The 19,925-nt window shown below is 41.9% G+C and overlaps 1 protein-coding gene across 2 annotated transcripts in view; it reads right to left on the reverse strand.

Annotated features, from left to right (window-relative positions):
• pit (probable ATP-dependent RNA helicase pitchoune) overlaps positions 1-19,002 on the reverse strand; it is a 341,853-nt gene extending 322,851 nt beyond the window's left edge. For both annotated transcript variants that reach the window (XM_080282378.1, XM_080282377.1), the window contains exon 1: positions 18,770-19,002. In XM_080282378.1, coding sequence (XP_080138504.1) covers positions 18,770-18,875 — 106 coding nt within the window. In that variant the 5' untranslated portion in view covers positions 18,876-19,002. The remainder of the gene's footprint in view (positions 1-18,769) is intronic.
• Between the last annotated feature and the right edge of the window lie 923 nt (positions 19,003-19,925).

Genomic DNA, 19,925 nt, shown 5'->3' on the forward strand with positions numbered 1-19,925 from the left:
CGGGGTATGGTGGTAATTGTACCCCCATCGCTAAGCCAGGGCATCGCATCTAGGGGTAAACTGTAACTCAGTTTTACTTTCCATACACAAACAGGAAGATGAGAAGCTCACCATCAGTAGGTCCACTAGAATGAAAATAGTATCCTGGAAAGAGATCCACACAAAAGGGCCCCTGTTGCTACTGACGCAATACATAATGGTGTTTAGCCCACCAAAAAGTAGCATGGTAATAATGACCCTAACATCCTTTTTTCTGGAGCATACAGTGCATGCACACCTGCTTCTAACAAACATACACATAAGAGAAGAAATTAGAACAGCAATAAACACTGCACCAAACTCAAAAGCAGCACCAGATGGTTTACATCCTTAGTTCCTTAAAAACTGTACATATGTACTGATTATTCCAAAGCAAATATTACAGACAAATTCAATTAATTCAGGTACTGTCCCTGCAGCAATGAAGGCAGACATAGTACCACCCTATTCAAGGGGGAAAAAAAGGCCTGGTAAAGTATTATAGGCCTGTGACTGACTTCTCACAGTAAAAATCATGGAGAGGATAATAAGGACGAAAATGACTGAATAGAGAGAATTGGTGCCTTTGGTGATGAATAACATGGTTTCAGGCACAAGTATTTTCTGTCTCTCACAGCTGCTACGGTAGTACACTAGGATGGAATACTAAAGGAAAAAAGCCGTAATACATATTGTATGTTACCTATGTGGATCTTGCCATGAACTGAAAGCACTAGGCATCTCTGGAAATCTGAGAACGTCATAACTTCCTTAACCCCTTAACCGCGGGGCGTCACTTTCGTGACGCTTGGGAGCAAGGGATCATACCGCGGGGCGTCGCTTTTGTGATTCTGTGTGATTTTGAATTCACCCGGGCTTCCAAGTGGGGGCTTGTATCATCTATCAGTACTGCCAATGTCCAACACTAGTCAGCACTCCTAATCTCATCTGTACTCCCATCCATTGTTGACAATTTAGCCATTTCTCCCCGTTCTTGACTCCCCTCCCTACCCCCCCTCCATTACCCTATCCTCTCGCCTGCCCGGCCGTGCTACAGCTAAGTAAATCTTCCCTGGAATTTTTCACTGATTTCATCCATTGAAATAAGCCCTATGCCCTATTCTTATACCAAATAATATATACAAGAAAAAAATAAGGTAAGTGAGAGTGCCATACACCTGGAATTGGCTAATTATCACCTGACAACACCTCACGTGCACTCGTTCGCTAATTTTCGCTGTTTTTTTCCCCTTGAAATATGCTGTATAATCTATTTTCGTAATAAATATACATGTAAGGAGGGAAGGGAGAAGCCTAAGTGATATTTACATTCACCTGGAACTACCTAATTTATAATGTATTGTCTAGATTTCCTGCCAATCATTTGTGCTATACATAGCTGTTTCAAGAGCTAACATTGGTAGCACTGAATATCCCCTAAGTAGGCCTCTACCACGGCCCTCCCTTATCAGTTTACTCTCATCTTCCGAAGTAGAGGTACGTCTGTTTCTTCTTGCTGACTTCAGGGACTTTTTCACCCCCATGCAAAGGGCCCTGTGACCTTTACCCCCAACTAAACCTCGTGTGGAAAGAGGTAAAGGGCTGACAATTGATAAAAGAGTGACTACGATCTTTCTATTGAGTAAAACAGTGCAAGTGGAATTGTAAATAATGTGTAAATAATTTGTAAACAGCAAGTGAAAGTAATGAATGTAAATATACGTGAACAATGGAAAATAGTTTTATAAGTTACTTCAAGTGACAGTGCATAACACAGTGTAAATAAAATGGAAATGGAAATAACGTAAATAAAATAGAGAACGTAAATAGAAATGTAGATGAGTAGTACTGTATTATAAGAATACGAGTACTGTATATACCCTAGGAGTAATGAAAGTGAAAGTTTCACTCTAGCATGTCTGAATACTATGAGTTATGAGAGTGAAGATGAAAGTGACATTCACTCTCAATGCCAGTATACAGGACGAGAAAGTGAATGCTATGTATTTTACTGAAAGAAATTGAATCCCTACAGTGACAATAAACTAATACTACTGAAGGAAACTTATGGATAAAGACTGTAGATATATATATGTGTTATATAGTAATAGAAATATAAAGTGTGAGGGGTTTTATGAATAATAAAGGACAGAGTACCAAGAGCGAACTAGTGCCAGTGCGACGGTCAGACGCGCTCGTAATTTTCATTGCTTTCACAGTGGGGTTTTTTTGGAGTATGGATCCCAAACTACTTGAGAATCATAGAGTAATGTTTATAGTGTTAATATCTGGCTGTGGTAATCATATTACGGGTTGTCGGGAAGTGTAAAGTGGAGACTTCGTTACCCAACTTCAGAGGTCTCCACAAGTCCTACGGTAACTGACGAAGGCTCAACAAACATTCCAGGAGAAAGCTGAAGGTATGTGCCATAAGCATACGTAAGTTTAATATTCTAGGACTAATAACTGATTTTTGGCAAATATTTTTTGAGAGTCTGTTGGAGCCCGAATAACCCCGCGGCACACGCAAAATATCGGTAAACATGCCCGCGGTGTAGGGGTTAATGAACAGAAGCAAATGGTGTCAGTCCAAGGAACCCAGTCTGGACCAAGCAATACGAGTATGATCAAAGGGATTCCCCAAGACTCAGTACAGGGACATTTACTTTTTCTCATGATCACAGATGTTGATAGGCCAGTAAAATTTATCTACAGTGTCTTTCTATTGCCAGACACCTAAATCCTGTAAGGGGTGACCACAAACAAATCCCTCCATGTCGTCCTGTCCCTCACTATGTCACTGCCCTGCTCCCAGCTCACACACTCCTCTCTCATATACTTCTCCACTCCATCCCCCCATCTCATCTTTGGCCTCCCCCTCCCTCTCCCCCCCCTCCACCCACTCACATACACTCTCCTTGTCAATCTCTCACTCTCCATCCTCTCCACATGGATAAACAACCTCAATGTACTTCTCCTAACGTTTCCTATCACATCCACATCCACACCACAACACTCCTTCACTTCTTCATTTGTAAGTCTGTCTCTCCATGACTCCACATGCTCCTCTCAAATAACTCATTTCCACTGCTCTCACTCTTGACTTCTGTCCCTCCAACAAGGTCCAAGCTTCACTTCCACACATTAAAGTTGGTATCACAATACTGTCATGCAGTAACTTTTTCACTTCCATGCTCACTTCCCTGTTTTTTATTACTGCTTTCAAGGAACCAGCAATCTTTCTTCCTTGTTGTACCCTTTCAAGCACTTCATCCTCTAAACTTCCGTCCTTACTCATCACACTACCCAAGTACTTAAATGCACTCACATCTTGTGGTAGGTGGGGGCGCCCATCATCCACCCAGTTAGTGTAGTGGTACCCTGTTTTTAGGGTAGCTTTACATCGAGTGGCAAGCTAAATGATTTCCTGTGAACCAGGAAATCATTTACAACGCTGGATGGTAACCTTATACCTAACCAACACATGTTCCCTATGTGACAGCAAGTGGGTTGGCGTAGGGTTATTGCCCCTCCCCGAAAAACAACTAACTAAAAATATGAACAAAAAGCCTCGGACCAGGACTGACCAAAAGATGACGACTAAGGACTGAACACAGGACTTGATACAGATGGCGACGTGGAATGTAAGGGGTGGAAATGATGAGGTGAAAAAGAGAGATTGTCCAGGTGCTTGAGGGTGCGAAAGTGGATGTATGTGGATTAACTAATACTAAATGGAGGGGTGAGAATGGGAGTATGGATGGGGTATATGTGCAGTATGTGTGAATGAGAGGGCAAAAGAAGAAGTGTGTATTGTTGTGAGTAACGGATGGAAGGAGAATATATGAGAGTATGGATCAGTTGGCCCAAGGATTGTGTGGTAAAACTGAAAGTTTGACTACAAATGTGGGTGATTGTGTGTGTGTGTGTGCCAACGCAAGACAGTGCAAGCTGAGTGAGAAAAGAGTTCTGGACAAATGTGGAAGTGTGCATGGAAAAGTTTGAAAGGAATGAGAGAGTGTTTTTCTATCTATCTATCTACTGCCAGACGCCATAATCCCGTATGGGGTGGCCATTTGACTCCGAGTTATTTGTTTTACAGAGAGGGGCACTAACCCTCCACCAACCCACTTGACACGTAGGGAGCACGTACGGTTTGGTTATATGGTTACCACCCAGCTTTGTAAATGGTTTCTTGGCTTACAGGAAACCATTTGGCTTGTCACTCAATGTAAAGCCACCTGTAATGGAAAGAAAAGCATTAAGTAGTGACAGGAAACATGGGAGAAATAGGAAGAGAGTAGGGCAGGCACAGAAAAAGAATAATAAAGGCTAAGGAAGAAGTAGGCAGCATTACATCAAGTGAGTGGATGATGGTCACCACCACCTACCACTAATGGCCTTAACAATTATTAAAATTTCAACAATTCAGACTTCGAAGAATGTCAATTATCAATAAGACATCATAAACTATCAGTTAAATAAGCATTCTGTGGGTTAGCTATGCACACTCATGGAGTGACTGCACCAAGCTGAATGCAATGGTAGACTAAAACAAAAGACGGCTGATCACCTGTTAGCCGATGTATGGTGGTGGTGAAAGATTATCATATTCCTTCATAATTTATTGGTGGATGTTGAATATCGATATTAAGTAAACTAAATTCAGTATTTTTTTCCTATACAGTGTATACAGTGTTTTTGATTGGCGATATGAATGGTAAAGTAGGGAATGTGAAGGTGGATGAAGTAGCTGGTGAGTGGGGTGTGCCTGCTGAGATAGATGAGAATGGCAGTGCTTTAGTGGACTTTTGTGCCAGAAGGGGGTTGGTGGTGGCCAATACCCTCTTCAGGTACAAGATGATCCACACGTATACATGACGAGTGATGAGAAGGGTGGATGGTGGACTGAATGAAAGGAAGGCAATGACTGATTATGTGTGTGTGGATGACCGGATGAGATGATGTGTAATGGATGCACGAGCATATAGAAGTTGGGGGAGTGGACTTCAGAATCAAGGTCCAAGTAAAATGGAGAAATAGAAGAAGGGAAGGACAGGAGGAAGGAGTATATGCAAGAAGAGTGGAAAGGTCACAAGAGGATGAGAAAAAGGCAGAATATAAGAAAGAAGTGGAGGAACGATTGGGTAAATATGAATTGGAGCAGATGGGGGACATTGATATTCACAGAAGAAGTATGTGCAGCTTGTGAGGTGGTGTGAGGGGTGAAAAGAAGACAAAGGGGATGCAAGGAACAGCATGGTGGAATGAAGAGGTGACACAGACTGTGGGACAAAAGAAAAAAGCATACAATGAATGGATTAGAAATAGGGGTGTGGCAGAAGTTGAGAGACGGAAGAGAGAGTTATATGTAGAAAGGAAGAGAGAGGTGAACAGATTAGTAAGAGAGAGTAAGAAGAGAGTGGAGGAGGAATTTGGAAGGAATTTGAGTGTCAAGTGGAGGGATGTAAGAAAATGTTCCGGAAAGATGTAAAGAGAGTAAGACAGGGTGGCAATGAAGTTAGTAGGGGAGTGAAATATAAAAATGGTAGATTACTAGTGGAGAAGGGAGAAAAAGTGAGCAGATGGAGAGAACACTTTAATGAACTGTTGAACATAAAGAATGAAAGTAATGCAAGTATAAGTGGCTGGGGAATGGCTGGGAGGAGGGAGGTGAAACGACAGGTGGAAATCAGTAGGATGGAAGTTATGGAAGCAATGAAGAAAGTCAAAATGGGGAAAGCCCCAGGAATAGGAGCCCCCACAAACTGGAAGAAGATGCCGCCGCTAGCCAGATAATGTATAATGCAAAAGTGGGGTCAACTTGAATTACTCTGTTATACAATTTTTGTGTTACTATACTGAAAATAGGATATTTTTTTATTTATCTGCTTACAATACTGGAAGAAAAAATGACTTCTTTATCAAAATATAACAGAAATGGAAGGTTGCATCCACATCAGGTAAGGGACAGTCTACATGCAAGTATTATGTTGCCTGAGTATTGATCACAGTCATTTTTTTAGGTGATGAATGTAAATCTGTAAAGACAAATTGTAAATGAATAAAAAAATTGTATCTTACATAAGAAATGAGGGAAATATGGTACTTAAACAATTGAAGATCGTATGAACCCACTAAGCTCATATGGAGGCACTTTCTTAATGGTAGTGTGGCATAGTTTGTGCGCCCACCGCCAGGGGCCCAGGGTGGCGCTATGGTGTGTATACACCACACCTAACTCCTGCACCTTTTGAAATTACCCAATGATTCCAGAAAATGCAATGTCATGGTCCACTGTGCGGGTAAAATATATGTGGAAAAATAGACTGTAGCAGAACTGAAACGTTTTCTAAAAGCATGAGGAATATCATGCCTTTCAAAATTCAGGTCGGCTGATCTCAGCCCCGTAAGATTTCAGCCGTACAATTCTTACTATTATTAAGTGTATAATGGATAGAATCATGCCAGGATTTGTCAGATGAAAGATTACAATCTTTGGAAACTGTATGATATAATTTTCCAACAACTGACTTTCATAACACTTGGTGAAAATATGCTGAATGCAAAAACACACAAGCTTTCATGCTTTTTAGTAAACTCCATGGAGAGCTTTTTAGTGTAAATCTCATTTAAGTAAAATATCTACGATGAATATAATACTGGTATAATGCTTTATGCATGAGTAATAATCCCGACAGAAAACTTTTAAAAGGAAGGTATACAAGCTCTCGCTGGCTAGTGACCCCACGCAATTTAATGATCCGGTGAACACTGGCAACTTTAAGGAGATTGTGGGGGCTCCTATTGATGGAGCATGTGACGAAATGCTGAAGCATGGGGGAGAGATAGTAGTAGAATGGATGTGGAAGATGTGCAGATTGGCCTGGGAGGAAGGTAGAGTCCCGGAGGATTGGAAGTCAGGTATAATTATTCCCTTGTACAAATGGAAAGGGGAAAAAGAAGTGTGTGGTAATCATAGGGGCATTTGTCTTCTTAGTATAATAGGAAAAGTATACGGTAGGATACTGACAAAGTTAGGGCAATAACAGAGGAGTTAGTTGGAGAAGAACTGGGAGGCTTTAGGAAGGGAAGAGGTTGTGTAGATCAGATATTCATTCTTAGATCTTTAGTGGAAAAGTATCTTGAGAAGGGAAAGTAGTTGTACGCGGCCTTCATGGATTTGGAGAAAACATATGACAGGATGGATAGACAAGGATTGTGGAAAGTATTAACATACCGAGTAGATGCGAAGTTGTTGAATGCTGTGAAGTGCATCTATGAGGGTGCTAAGGCTGCAGTGTGTGTGGATAGTGAGAGTTTCTCTATTTGAAGGTTGGGTTGAAGCAGAGATGTGTCATGTCTCCATGGTTGTTCAATCTGTATATTGATGGGGTTGTTAAAGAGATACAAGGTAGGGCAGTGGATGTTGGAGTGACCCTAATGAGAGAGGATAGTGTTTGGAAACTCCCTGTACTGTTGTTTGCATATGATACTGTGTTGTTAAGTGAAAACGAAGGGGAGCTGCAAGGCTTGGTGGATGAGTTTGAGAGAGTAACGGAATCTAAGGGTGAATGTTGGGAAGAGTAAAGTTATGGTCTTTGAGAGAGGTGAAGTCAGTGAATGTACAGTGAGGTTGGATGATAAGGAAATGGAAAATGTGAGTACGTTTAAGTATCTGGGTAGTGTGATGAGTAAGGATGAAAGTTTGGAGGGTGAAGTGCTTGAAAGGGTACAACAAGGAAGAAAGGTTGCTGGTTCCTTGAAGGCAGTGATAAGAAACATGGAAGTGAGCATGGAAGTGAAAAACTTATTACATGACATTATTGTGATACCAACCCTAACGTATGGGAGTGAAGCTTGGACGTTGTTGGAGGGATACAAGTCAAGAGGGTGAGCATTGGAAATGAGTTATTTGAGAGGAGCCTGTGGTGTCACATGGAGAGACAGACTGACAAATAAGGATGTGAAGGAGTGCTGTGGTGTGGATGTGGATGCGATAGGAAGTGTTAGGAGAAACATACTGAGGTGATTTGGCCATGTGGAGAGGATGGAGAGTGAGAGACTGATGAGGAGACAGTATGTGAGTGAGGTGGAGGGGAAGAGAGGGAGGGGAAGGCCAAAGATTAGATGGGGGGGATGGAATGGAGAGGTATATGAGAGAGGGCGGTGTGAACTGGAAGCAGGGCAGTGAAATGGTGGGGAACAGGGAAACGGGGAGGCGATTTGTTTGTGGCCACCCTGTATAAAGGATAAAGGCATCTGGCAAAATTTAGATAGATACGATAGATAGACAGACATTTTCCATTTCCTCCTTATCCAACCTCACTGTACATTCACTAACTTCATTTCTCTCAAAGGTCATAACTTTACTGTTCTCTATATTCACCTTTAGATTACATTTCTTACACACTCTCCCAAACTTATCCACCAAGCCTTTCAGCTCCTCTTCGTCTTCACTTAACAACACAGAATCACCTGCAAACAACAGTACAGGGAGTTTCCAAACACTGCCCTCTCGTTAGGGCTGCTCCAACATCCACTGCCCTACCTTGTATCTCTTTTATAATCCCATCCATATAAACTGAGCAACCATGGAGACATGGTTAGTAAAACAAATAAACAGACAGACCAGAGGCTCTGCCCATCTGCACAGTCCTGAGTCCAAGCATGGGACTTCCCTGCCAAGATAGCTACATGGACACCCTCCACAGGTGCCTTGGCATTATAACTGCCCCACCATTATACACCCACTTATAAGGCAGCCTCATGGGGCACTACTCTCAGGTTTGCCACCCCCCACCCCTCTATTGTGGGCAGAAGTGGCAGCCTGGGAACCGTAATGCCCTGTACACTCTGGCACAGATCCGAGCCCCATCCCATCCTGGTCCCCAAAACTATGCTGGTGGAGCCCATGATATGCCCCCCCTCATGTCTACCAGTAGGCAGTGGTGTCAACCTCTGTGACATACTAGGACTGTGCAATAGTGTTATGTAAAGTAGTGCATGTGACAGTTAAAGAAAAGTGTTTGGGAGAGTAGGTTATGCTGGCCTACCCTCCATGTTAATGTCACACAGAAAAGGTCAACAATGGGGGATGTTCTGAATATTATCCTAATGGCTAGTGAAACAGGAGCTCCAGCTCTCCCTATCACCAAAACTCCCATCCTCCTCAGGAGTACCACCCTCATCAGTTGGTGCTAAAGCCTACTCCCTGCCAGGGACCTGAAATTTTCGCATGCCACTACCTTTGCAGATGATATCAGTATCATGGGACGAATCTGCTCTCAGAAAGACGTTTCTTCACAAGAGGATCTGGATAAAGTATTAACCCTTTGAGATTCTGACGACGCGATTTTGTATTGGCTTGTAGGAATTCCACCACTGGTCACTAATATATCAGCTCACTGGAACCCCACAGCTGATCACCAATTTATACATCAGCTTAGACGTGATTGCACTGTTCCATGCAAGGTTATCAATATACAGTATAACGTTCCGCCTGGTCAAAGTCACTTCTGGCTGACACTCTCCACCAGATGTCTTCTCACGCACTGGAGATGGTGGGAATTGGTGCAGATCCTGTTGAAGGAATGGTAGGCACGTACCTTGTGCAGGTGAAAGAAAACTGAGCAGATTTATCTCTCTTTATTGGCCACAGAAAGATACAACTGCGACACATAGAGAGCCGAGAGTAAATATGTCCCTCTCGTTTGAATGATAAGTTGCTGGCCGGCTCCCCCGCTGGGAGTGGCCCTGAGGTCAGCATAAATCAGAGGTGCCAAACTCCACAGACAACTGGGATTTATACATGAATAGAAGCATCACAACTTTACCATGCACATTATACACCTCAATAAAGTACTATTGATTACATTAAAGTATACCAATAAGGTATACGTGTTCCCCCAGGACTTAACATATAAACAATTCATATTTCTCTATCGCCTTCCCTTACCCTCGTTGTTTATACAGTAATAGAAAATGCTGGGCTTTGCAAGTCTGGTCACTCATATGTTCCCATGCCACACTTTACAGTAAGATGGTGTTTGGCTGATCATCATCACTCTATATTACACACTCTTTATGTTTAAACACTTTTGAGTGTAATACGTAAAAATAGTGTGAGACTACAACTCATCATGGAAACGATGTCCGGCACCAGAACAATTTTGCGTCATCATAAATCCAACCGTTGAGATTCTGATGACTCGATTTCGAGTCATACGAAACATTTTTTTTTTTCTTGCATGTTTTCCATCTCCTATCTGGCCTTGTTCCACATACACTATCCTATTTATTCTTCTCCAACTATTTGCTCTTACAGTGACACATACATCAGACAGATATACATAATAAATAGGTTTTTACCACAAATAATATCAGTATTAACAGCATGGATATTTGGCAACGTAACAGCGAGGGCTTTCACTTTTCTCTGTGAAAACTAACACAAATTGCCATAACCTATATATCAATAGAAAGGGAATTTACTGTAGCTTGACACGGTGCTATCACATTTCACGAAACTCTAATACTTTCCTTTTTTACAAATATTTTTCTATGGAAGGGTGTGCAATTTTTCCATATTGGCTAACGTCTACTCGTCCTACTGGACTTTTAGTTATCATATTTATCTTTTTCAACCATACTACGATAAAGAGCAACTATTCAGCTTTAAAAAGGTACCAGATTCATTAGTCTACCATAAAAAGTTAGTGTACAGTGGCTGATAAATACAAATATCAATTCTCGACGGGGCGCTGTATGTGAACCCAGCTGAATCCGGCGCATACACAATCACCGAGGGCCGAAAATCTCAAAGGGTTAACAGGCAACAAGAAAGAACATGGCCCTAACAAGTGACAAATTTGAACTCATTAGATACGGCCAGCATCATAACACTGAGGATGACAGACAGTACAAGTGCCATGACCAAGTCATCATGGTCATGGAACATGTAAAAGAACAAGAAATTCAAAAAAGCAGTGATGCCACCTTCATCCACCACGCTGACAAAGTACTGTAGTTCAGCCGGACAACTGCAAGGCTGCATGCTATGAACCTCTAAGCCCAGAAGCCCAGAGTGCATGTTCACTTTGTGGAAGTCATTGGCGAGACCAAAACTTGAATACAGTAATCCCTTTAATATCCGGACACCCCAAATGTCTGGACATTTTGGGCCTGGGCCTTCAGAACCTAAAAATGGTAAAAAAAAAAAATTAAAAAAAAAAATCTGACATTTTTTCAACCCTACTCTGAACCTGGCGCGCAGCTCCGAACAGCTGTGTTTACATGCAGCCCCTTGCTCCCTCCCCTCCCCAGTTACCATCTAACTACCATCCTGACTAGACGCTCATTGCAACAGATGCCGCATGTGCTCATTTTTGTGAATAAACAGTGACTAAACTGCAATACATCGCCATTAGACCACATGGGAATTTACAGTGTTGTGCAGTGTTAAGAAATTAGAATTCTGTGCAAAGGCTTAAGTGCAGCACAACACTAGATTACTGTACTTGCTTCATGAGCATTTTCACCACTGCCACAGCCTTTGAGGAGGCGGGTTAATAATGGCCACGGATGTGTCGTAAGTACCTTGTACGCTGCTAAATATTTTCCATACTCACTTCTAATTCCTCATTCTCTGCTTCCTTTTCATTTATTTCATGCTTTCTGTCCCTTATTTGTGTGAACAAGGTCTTAAATAGGTGCTGTGCATGTCTGGTAGGGAGTTATGGAGGTGGCTTTCTGAGTTAGGCTGGGTTACAGTCCATAAGTACCTGTCCTGAAGGCATTTTCCCAGTATCCGGACAAACCCACTTTCCTGACATGCCTTTGGCTCTATTACATCGGATATTGGAGGGATTACTGTACTACTGCCAACTGTGGATCCTTCACCAGCAGAATACATGACATGCAGGATCTAACTTACTGGGAAGCTACAGCATTTGAGAATCTTTTCACTTCAGGGACAACATGAAAGATAAATTGTAAAATATGTCTGGAAGGTTTCAGAGCAGCTGGTCTCAAATCTAGGTATACGGGTCACTTGCTACCCAACAAGAAGCTGCCTTAGTTATGTGAGGATAGCTGAAGGTGTGTCCCAGAAAGGTGATCACAGTCAATGAAAGTTTTACCTATAATACAATACAGCTTTTTGAGTCTATGCCTCTGAATCTCCAAAGTCTTTCTGACATATCCCCCATGCCTTCAAATACCATCTAGACAGATGGCTGTCAAAAGCTCCCAACCAACCTCCTTACCAAGCTACCCCAAACTTGGTTCAAACTCGCTCCAGTTAAGAGCAGCAGATTTGCCTGGTGCCAGTGGAGGCCCACTTCAGTCGCATCAGTCATGGACTGAATACTACAATGTAAACGAAGTACAGTAAAACCTCACTATAATGGACCAATTGGGGCCCATGCCATTCTGAAAAAAGTGACATCCAGACTTCCCCCTGCTAACCCGGACCTTTTCTGATATAGTGCCCTCACACAGTGAATGAGTTTATGGGCGGCAGACAAGCTCATTCAAAGTGAATTTGTTCACTGTGAACAATATATCTTAAGGAAAAAATAGCATATGGGTGGCAACGCTCCCTTAAAGTCCATTTTTGGGGCTACAGAGATGTATTAAACAGCACATTTCAAACACAAACAGTTCAGATATATAAAATATAAAACACATGGTTATTTACCTTAAACGAAGCACATGGTGGCCCTGATTGGTTTGCCTACAGGTGGTTCCGAGGCAGGGAGATACACTTACTTAGTCCTTGCCACATCACCTTCCACTCCCTCATTCCCATCGCCAGTCTCACCCTCATCACTTGACTGAACCACTTCCCCACGTGCCCCTACCTCATTCATCTCTCCCATAAAACCTTCAAAGTCCAAAGATGACACCACTGACAACACATCATCATCGTCTTCCCCAGGAAGTGTAGCAGACAATATAGAGGCAACTGGTTCCTGTTGTTCTTGAGTTCAATGGTAGCATGTGACGGGTGTTTGTTTTCTTCTGTTTACTTCCATATTGTGCCTTTCAATGTAATGACAAAAAGTGGTTTCTACTTCACTGAGCACTTCCTGTGTCCTAAGGTAGCTGGTTTCAATTGCCTTGACTCCTCTCGGAACATACATTGCCCGTAGAAGTTTACTGATCTTAGGTGAATAGACACAGGCAAATATTCGTCCTCCACTTGATTTTGCTTAAAAGGCTGCTCAGATCTGGCCTCTTGTGCTGCGTCTACTGGGGGTGGGTGGGTTGTTCACTATGGTAGGTGGTAGTTATGGCCTACTCTTTCCATCGATTTCATTCACTCGGGGTTCAACTCGTTCATTATGTTTTTTTTTATGCAAGGAAGAAGGAACCAAAGGCCATGAGCCCGCAATAAGAGTTCCCTCCAAGAGAAAAACAAAATACAAGAGAGAGCCAAATTCAAGATCCATTCGTTTCGAGATGCCTGGACACACTGCGTTTCAAAGACTGGAGATCATAGGCAGCAGGAAATACAGACAAAGGGAGACAGTTCCAGAGTTGACCTGTTGCATAAATGAAGGACTGGGAGTAACGGTTAACTCTTGCATTAAAGAGTTGGACAGAAAAGGGATGAGAGTTTGTTGCTAGACAGGTGCTATGCGTCAGTCGTAGAGGTGGAGGAATGCATGCAGACAGATCAGAGGAGCAGTGACCATTAAAGTAGCGACAGAAAAGAGATAACGATGCAACAGTGCAGCAAAGAGACAGAGGCTGAAGGGAGTCAGTGAGAGAAGGAGAGTTAATAAGACAAAAAGCCTTTGACTCCAGCCTATTGAGAAGAGCTGTATGTGGGGAGCCACCCCACACATGAGAGCTGTACTCCACACAGGGGTGGATAAAACCCCTGTATAGAGTCAACAATTGAGCAGGCAAATCGTTTACTCTGAATACGTTTACTGTACAAGGGCACTGTGTCAGACATTAGTCCGGATAGCACCAATGGTTTTTAAACTGTTTTCACTATCATTGCAGCACTGTACTGTACTATATGTTCACTACAATAATCAAATGGTATAAAGTACATGATAATACAGTATTGTACTCTACACTGATAAACATGTCTTTCATTTACCTTACTGCGATGAACATAGCTGATGTGGTCAAACAGCCTGGACTGATTTTGGCTTTATCAGACTTTTTCTGATTTACTGCATAAGGATTTAGTCTGGTAGCTCCTCGATTCCGATAAAAGCGAGTTTTGGTCTATTGAAGTCTGTTATTTCGAGGCTTTACTGTACCGTACAGTAAGCATGAAGTGCAGGGATCCAACCATAATGTAGCGTAGCCTTACCTGACCTAAACATATTTTGTCGGGGACATGATCTACCAAGGTTTATATTTATGGTGATTTGTACAACTTGCTGCCAACCAGGAAATAACCCTGGCTGAAGAATAACCACTCCTCTAATAATATGCACCCAGTCGTTCATGTACGCTGAAACCCTGCTTCCATACCATCCAGTACAGTGGATTGGATAAACACCACTGATGCCACATGCACATCCTCTATAAAACAAAGACTTTATTTTCATTAAAATATGACAAGTCACGCGGTATTTCTAAATTTCAAATTGGAATGAAGTGTTGAGAGGATCCTTTATTTTTAACCCGTGGATTGTGGAATTACCTTTTTGAATCCCACCCCATGGTGTGCAAAAAATGAAGAAAAAAAAGTTGTTTTTTTTATTTTTTTTATTATAAACTTGCAGACAAACATCCAGGGCATAATCTCACAAAAAAAAAAAAAAAAAAATCTCTCCATCTTTGCATAGGCCCATGCATAAGTATATGTAGGGCTGCAGTGAAAAAATAAAAAATATGTACTACATATTCTTTTGCTTTTGTTTCTCATAAACTTGAAGATAAACATCCAGGGCATCATCTGGTGAAGAGAAAAAAAATCTCTCTCTCTCTCTCCGTTTTTGCGTAGCTCCATGTGTAAAGTTGCATGGGGCCGAGTAGTTAAAGGTGATGCAAGGCCAGCACAGCCTGGGCTATGGCTCGCAACACGATGCTACCCAGCCTGAGCTGTGGCTCACAATCCACGGGTTAATAGATTAGCATTTTTTTTTTTTTTTTTTTTTTTTAATGTTCACAAATGGGGGGAGGGGGTTCCATTACGGTACTGCATAGCATAACATGTATACCTTGGATTTTATGAAATATGAAATGTTTTAATTTAATCACTGAGCATTATTTTGCTAACCTGCATCACATTTCAATGGATGTGTCAAGTGTGATGTATAATACAGTATCTGCTTTATGATCAAACCTACCTTTGCCATCATATGGCAACAATGACTACCACACAATCTTAATGTACGATACTGTTCTGGTACACTAATTAGGTTTCCACTGCTATACATAGTTTTTAAAGCTGTGTACATCTAAGTTTGTCTGGCGTACTGATGTCATGTCCAGTCAGTGACACTGGCAGTAAATACACTGTCAGGGGTGTTGAAGTGACTTTCTTCAATATCGCAAGGTAGGTAGGTAGAGTTGAGCAGAGGGTGTTGCAATGGTTTGGGCATATGGAGAGAATAGATAATGAGCGATTGGTGAAAAAGATAACTAGATCTGATGTGAGAGGTGTAAGGCTGAGAGGAAGACCACGAATAGGATGGATGGACAGTGTGAAGAGAGCGCTGGATGCGAGAGGGATGTCTGTTGAGCAAGGAAGAGTGGCTGTGCGTGACAGAAATAAATGGAGAGAAATTGTGAATGAATAAGTGATGACGCAGCCCTGAGGGGATATTCTCCCGCATTTGGTCTGATCAGCTAGTCAGGTCAGGTGCGGGTAAGGGGATGGGTCTGTTATGATGTGGCAGGGGTAAACCAGTTCTGCTGTCGGGCCCTGCTGCGGATGTCACTGATTGCATTGCCCAGTTGACCCTTGTGCGGTGTGGTGCGGTGAGGATCTGTCCGTTCTCCCCTTTGGGGCTAAGATGCGAATGAATGTGTTTGAATGGATGAGTAAATGGAGAGTGAGTCGTCCTGTCTCGGCTACCTCCCTTTCCTTGGGGGAAGCAGCCTAGGTATATAGATAGATAGATAGGTATATTTTGCTTGTTTTCTTCAACATTTATTGTTCAAAAATCAAATGTTCATCACCTCTGATGTACAGCATCTAGTACCGGTACTAAAACTAGAAAAATGGCAAAAGAGCTCCATTGGCAAATGATGAAAATTTAATCTATTGCCAGAATCCAGAATCCCAATAGATGGCAGTATGTCACTGAATTCGTGGTTTTATGGGGAGGGGCACAAACCCTCTGCCTACCTACATGTTGACATGTAGGGAACGCGTATGGGTTGGTTATATGGTTACCACTAAGTGGTGTAAATGGTTCCTGGCCTATGGGGAAACCATTAGGCTTGTCACTCAATGTAAAGGCACCTGAAAAGGAAAGATGAGAAATAAAAAGTGACAGGCAAGATGGCAGTAAGGACGGACATAGAAAAAGAATGATAATGGTGAAGGATGAAATAAGCAGTGCTACATCAAGATTGTGGAAATGGTCATCACCACCTACCACAAAATTTTAATGACAATGTATAGTTCATACAGGCTACTGTATGACACCCAGATTCTGTGGAAAAAAAATGTTGTTGTTTTTGCTGATGCTGGCAATGGCATTATACTCTTCGACGAGTGGCTGTTATACGTTAGTAGGTTTGTAAGAAGATAATCTTAGTTCCCTTCTTCATGCAATGACAGGAGAGGTAAAGATGAGTATGGGACTACAGTGTATTTTTACTTGTCTTGGAAATATTAACAAAGTCTCTCACACACGAGTGAAGTATAGAGTCCCGCTGTTACCTCTCATTAGACCCTCTCTCTCTACAACCTCTCACTACGATCGCCAGCCCCTTTCTGTCACATGTATAACCCGTAGGTATGGTTTCTGGAAGCTTGCGTGTGTCTGTGTGTATGTAGTGCTTCATGTGCCCTCTGGCATTCCTTACAAAAATGCAGACACCTTTCCTTTGGTCAACTCTCACCGACACATTTTCCATTCCCACACCTTGGCTGGTGCACCTATCTACTATCTATCCATCATGCTATAGAGTTGTATTATTATGATATGGAGTCCTGACAAGGTTGTGTACTTGGTATCTTTAAAATTATGCATTTCTCCTACTTTTTAATGCTACCACAATGATAATTAGCTATATTATAGGGTAATTCTTAAGGCAAGGTAGGACTCCAAGCAAATGTAGCTACGGCTTAGTTTAACCAGCTCACTTCTAATTGTTACAATTTGTTTTTCATACTTTTCTAATTATTTTTATGGTGGTAGGCCTACATGACTTGTGGTGATTCTGTTTCTTGTTTTTATCCAAGCTGTTTCCCCAACACATGTTGTTTCTTGGGCATAACAGTGGACATTTACTAAAAGCTATAAAGCTGTAGCAAAATTGTTTTTCGAGGTGTTTGGTTAAATTACTGTTACATCGGGTTAGGTTTGGTTTGATTTGCTTGTTAGGATAGGTTCGGTAATGTATTGTCTTGTTAAGTTAGATTAATTTAGATACGGCTAGGGTATGATTTTTAAAGTTAAGCTAATACAGCTGTAATAATATCTTTCAGTTGATCTGAGTACGTTTTAGGAAGTCTGCTATTACACTTGAAAAACAAACACAATTGAATAGTAATGAATTCTTTACATATTTTCTTACTACATCTTCAAGTTTCGGTGCTTTTCTTTCATATAAGTGGTAAGACATTTTAAAAAGCGGACTCTGTTTACTGATGGATGCATCTTGTAGTAAGCAGACAGATGGATGCCATCTCAGAATTCCATTTTTGAAAGAAATTGCCGGTAAATTTTTCGAAGTAACCAACGTTTTCTTTTATTATTATTTTTATGGTTTCCAATGCAAAATACTGTGCTTTAATTAGTTTTGACCCTCATTTTGGGGGAAAAATCCCCCTTTTGGAATTTTGAGTAAGATTTCCAAAAGTGGGTTTATCACCCAAAATCAAGATCAAGATTAATTAAAAACACACTATTTTGCATTAAACTAACCCAAACTAACCTAACCTAACCTAACCTAGGCTTAATCTAGGGCCTGACATAGACCAAATGCACACGCCTGCACCAGCCAATATGGCGCAACATGCATCAGTTACTGAGTGACACGCCTAACCTAAGCCACTATATGACTACCCCTACAAAATTTGCTCCCCCAACTCAAACTAAGCCAAAGGTAAGTCTTAGTTAGAATAGTTCAAGGACGTAATATAATGGAAATTGGTAACGTTGGTTACTTCTAAAGTTATACCAAATTGCCCTTATCAGTGCCTATTTCTCCAAACCAAACCTAGATTTTTGTAACAACCCAACCTTATTTACCCAATCTATTCCATGTTAACCTAACCCAACTTATCCTAACCTATCCCTTGTGTTATCATATTTTCTTGTTATTGCAGGATCCTCTTCATACTAAAAAAAACACACTAGTACACCTTTTCAAAATCACTTAATCAGTTCGATGGTACGTAAAAATACATACAGTATATACTTGTATGAAGTGGTTCTATGGCTCCTTAAGGATTACCCTTGTAATTTCTATGCATCAGTACTCTCCTGATGCATCACCACAAAATTATTTCCCTTAAGAATACGGGTTCATAAACAGTCTGAATCGCTGCAAAACTCGTTTTTCTTTTTTTTTCTCTAACTGTTCTTCAAGTTAGACTCACCTGTAGTCACTGTTTTACTGGCCTCATTCATCTTTAGCATTTTAAGTTTCTTCTTCTGACTTTTTTTCATTTTCCTCAGGAGAATTTTGTCTGGCAGTGGAGCCATTCTGTCTTGAATTCAAGGAACTCTACCGTCAATTTCGCGTTGGTGGATTGCTGTCTTCCCTCAGACGTCGTTCTGTGCCACACAACAACACGTGTGGTGCTGCCAGCGGTCACCTCATCGCCTCCTGCGCCAGTCGTCCTCGTGACGTCATCCTAGTCCTACTAAATCCCGTCCGGGAAGTGAAGAGTTGAAAAGCAGCCCTGCACCTGCATTTTCTGTCTATCTATCTATCTATTGCCAGACGCCTCAATCCCGTTTGGGGTGGCCACAAACCAATCGCCTCCAAGTCGCCCTGTCCCCCGCCATTTCACTGCCCTGCTCCCAACTCACACACCCCTCTCTCATATACCTCTCCACCCCATCTCATCCCCGGCCTCCCCCTCCCTCTTCCCCCCTCCACCTCACTCACATACACTCTCTTCGTCAGTCTCTCACCCTCCATCCTCTCCACATGGCCAAACCACCTCAGTGTGTTCCTCATAACGCTTCCTATCACATCCACATCCACACCACAACGCTCCTTTATATCCTCATTCGTCTGCCTGTCTCTCCATGTGACTCCACAGGCTCCTCTTAAATAACTCATTTCCACTGCTCTCACTCTTGACTTGTGTCCTGCCAACAACGTCCAAGCTTCACTTCCATACGTTAGAGTTGGTATCACAATACTGTCATGTAGTAACTTTTTCACTTCCATGCTCACTTCCCTGTTTCTTATCACTGCTTTCAAAGAACCAGCAACCTTTCTTCCCTGATGTACCCTTTCATGCACTTCACCCTCCAAACCTCCATCCTTACTCATCACACTACCCAAGTACTTAAACTCACTCACATTTTCCAATTCCTCACCATCCAACCTCGCTGTACATTCACTGACTTCACCTCTCTCAAAGACCATCACTTTACTCTTCCCTACATTCACCTTTAGATTCCGTTCCTACACACTCTCCCAAACTCATCCACCAAGCCTTGCAGCTCCCCTTCGTCTTCACTCAACAACACAGTATCATCTGCAAACAACAGTACAGGGAGTTTCCAAACACTATCCTC

Source organism: Coenobita brevimanus, chromosome 93, assembly GCF_032717465.1.
Source record: "Coenobita brevimanus isolate Jiangsu-jjx chromosome 93, ASM3271746v2, whole genome shotgun sequence".
NCBI classification, from domain to species: domain Eukaryota; kingdom Metazoa; phylum Arthropoda; class Malacostraca; order Decapoda; family Coenobitidae; genus Coenobita; species Coenobita brevimanus.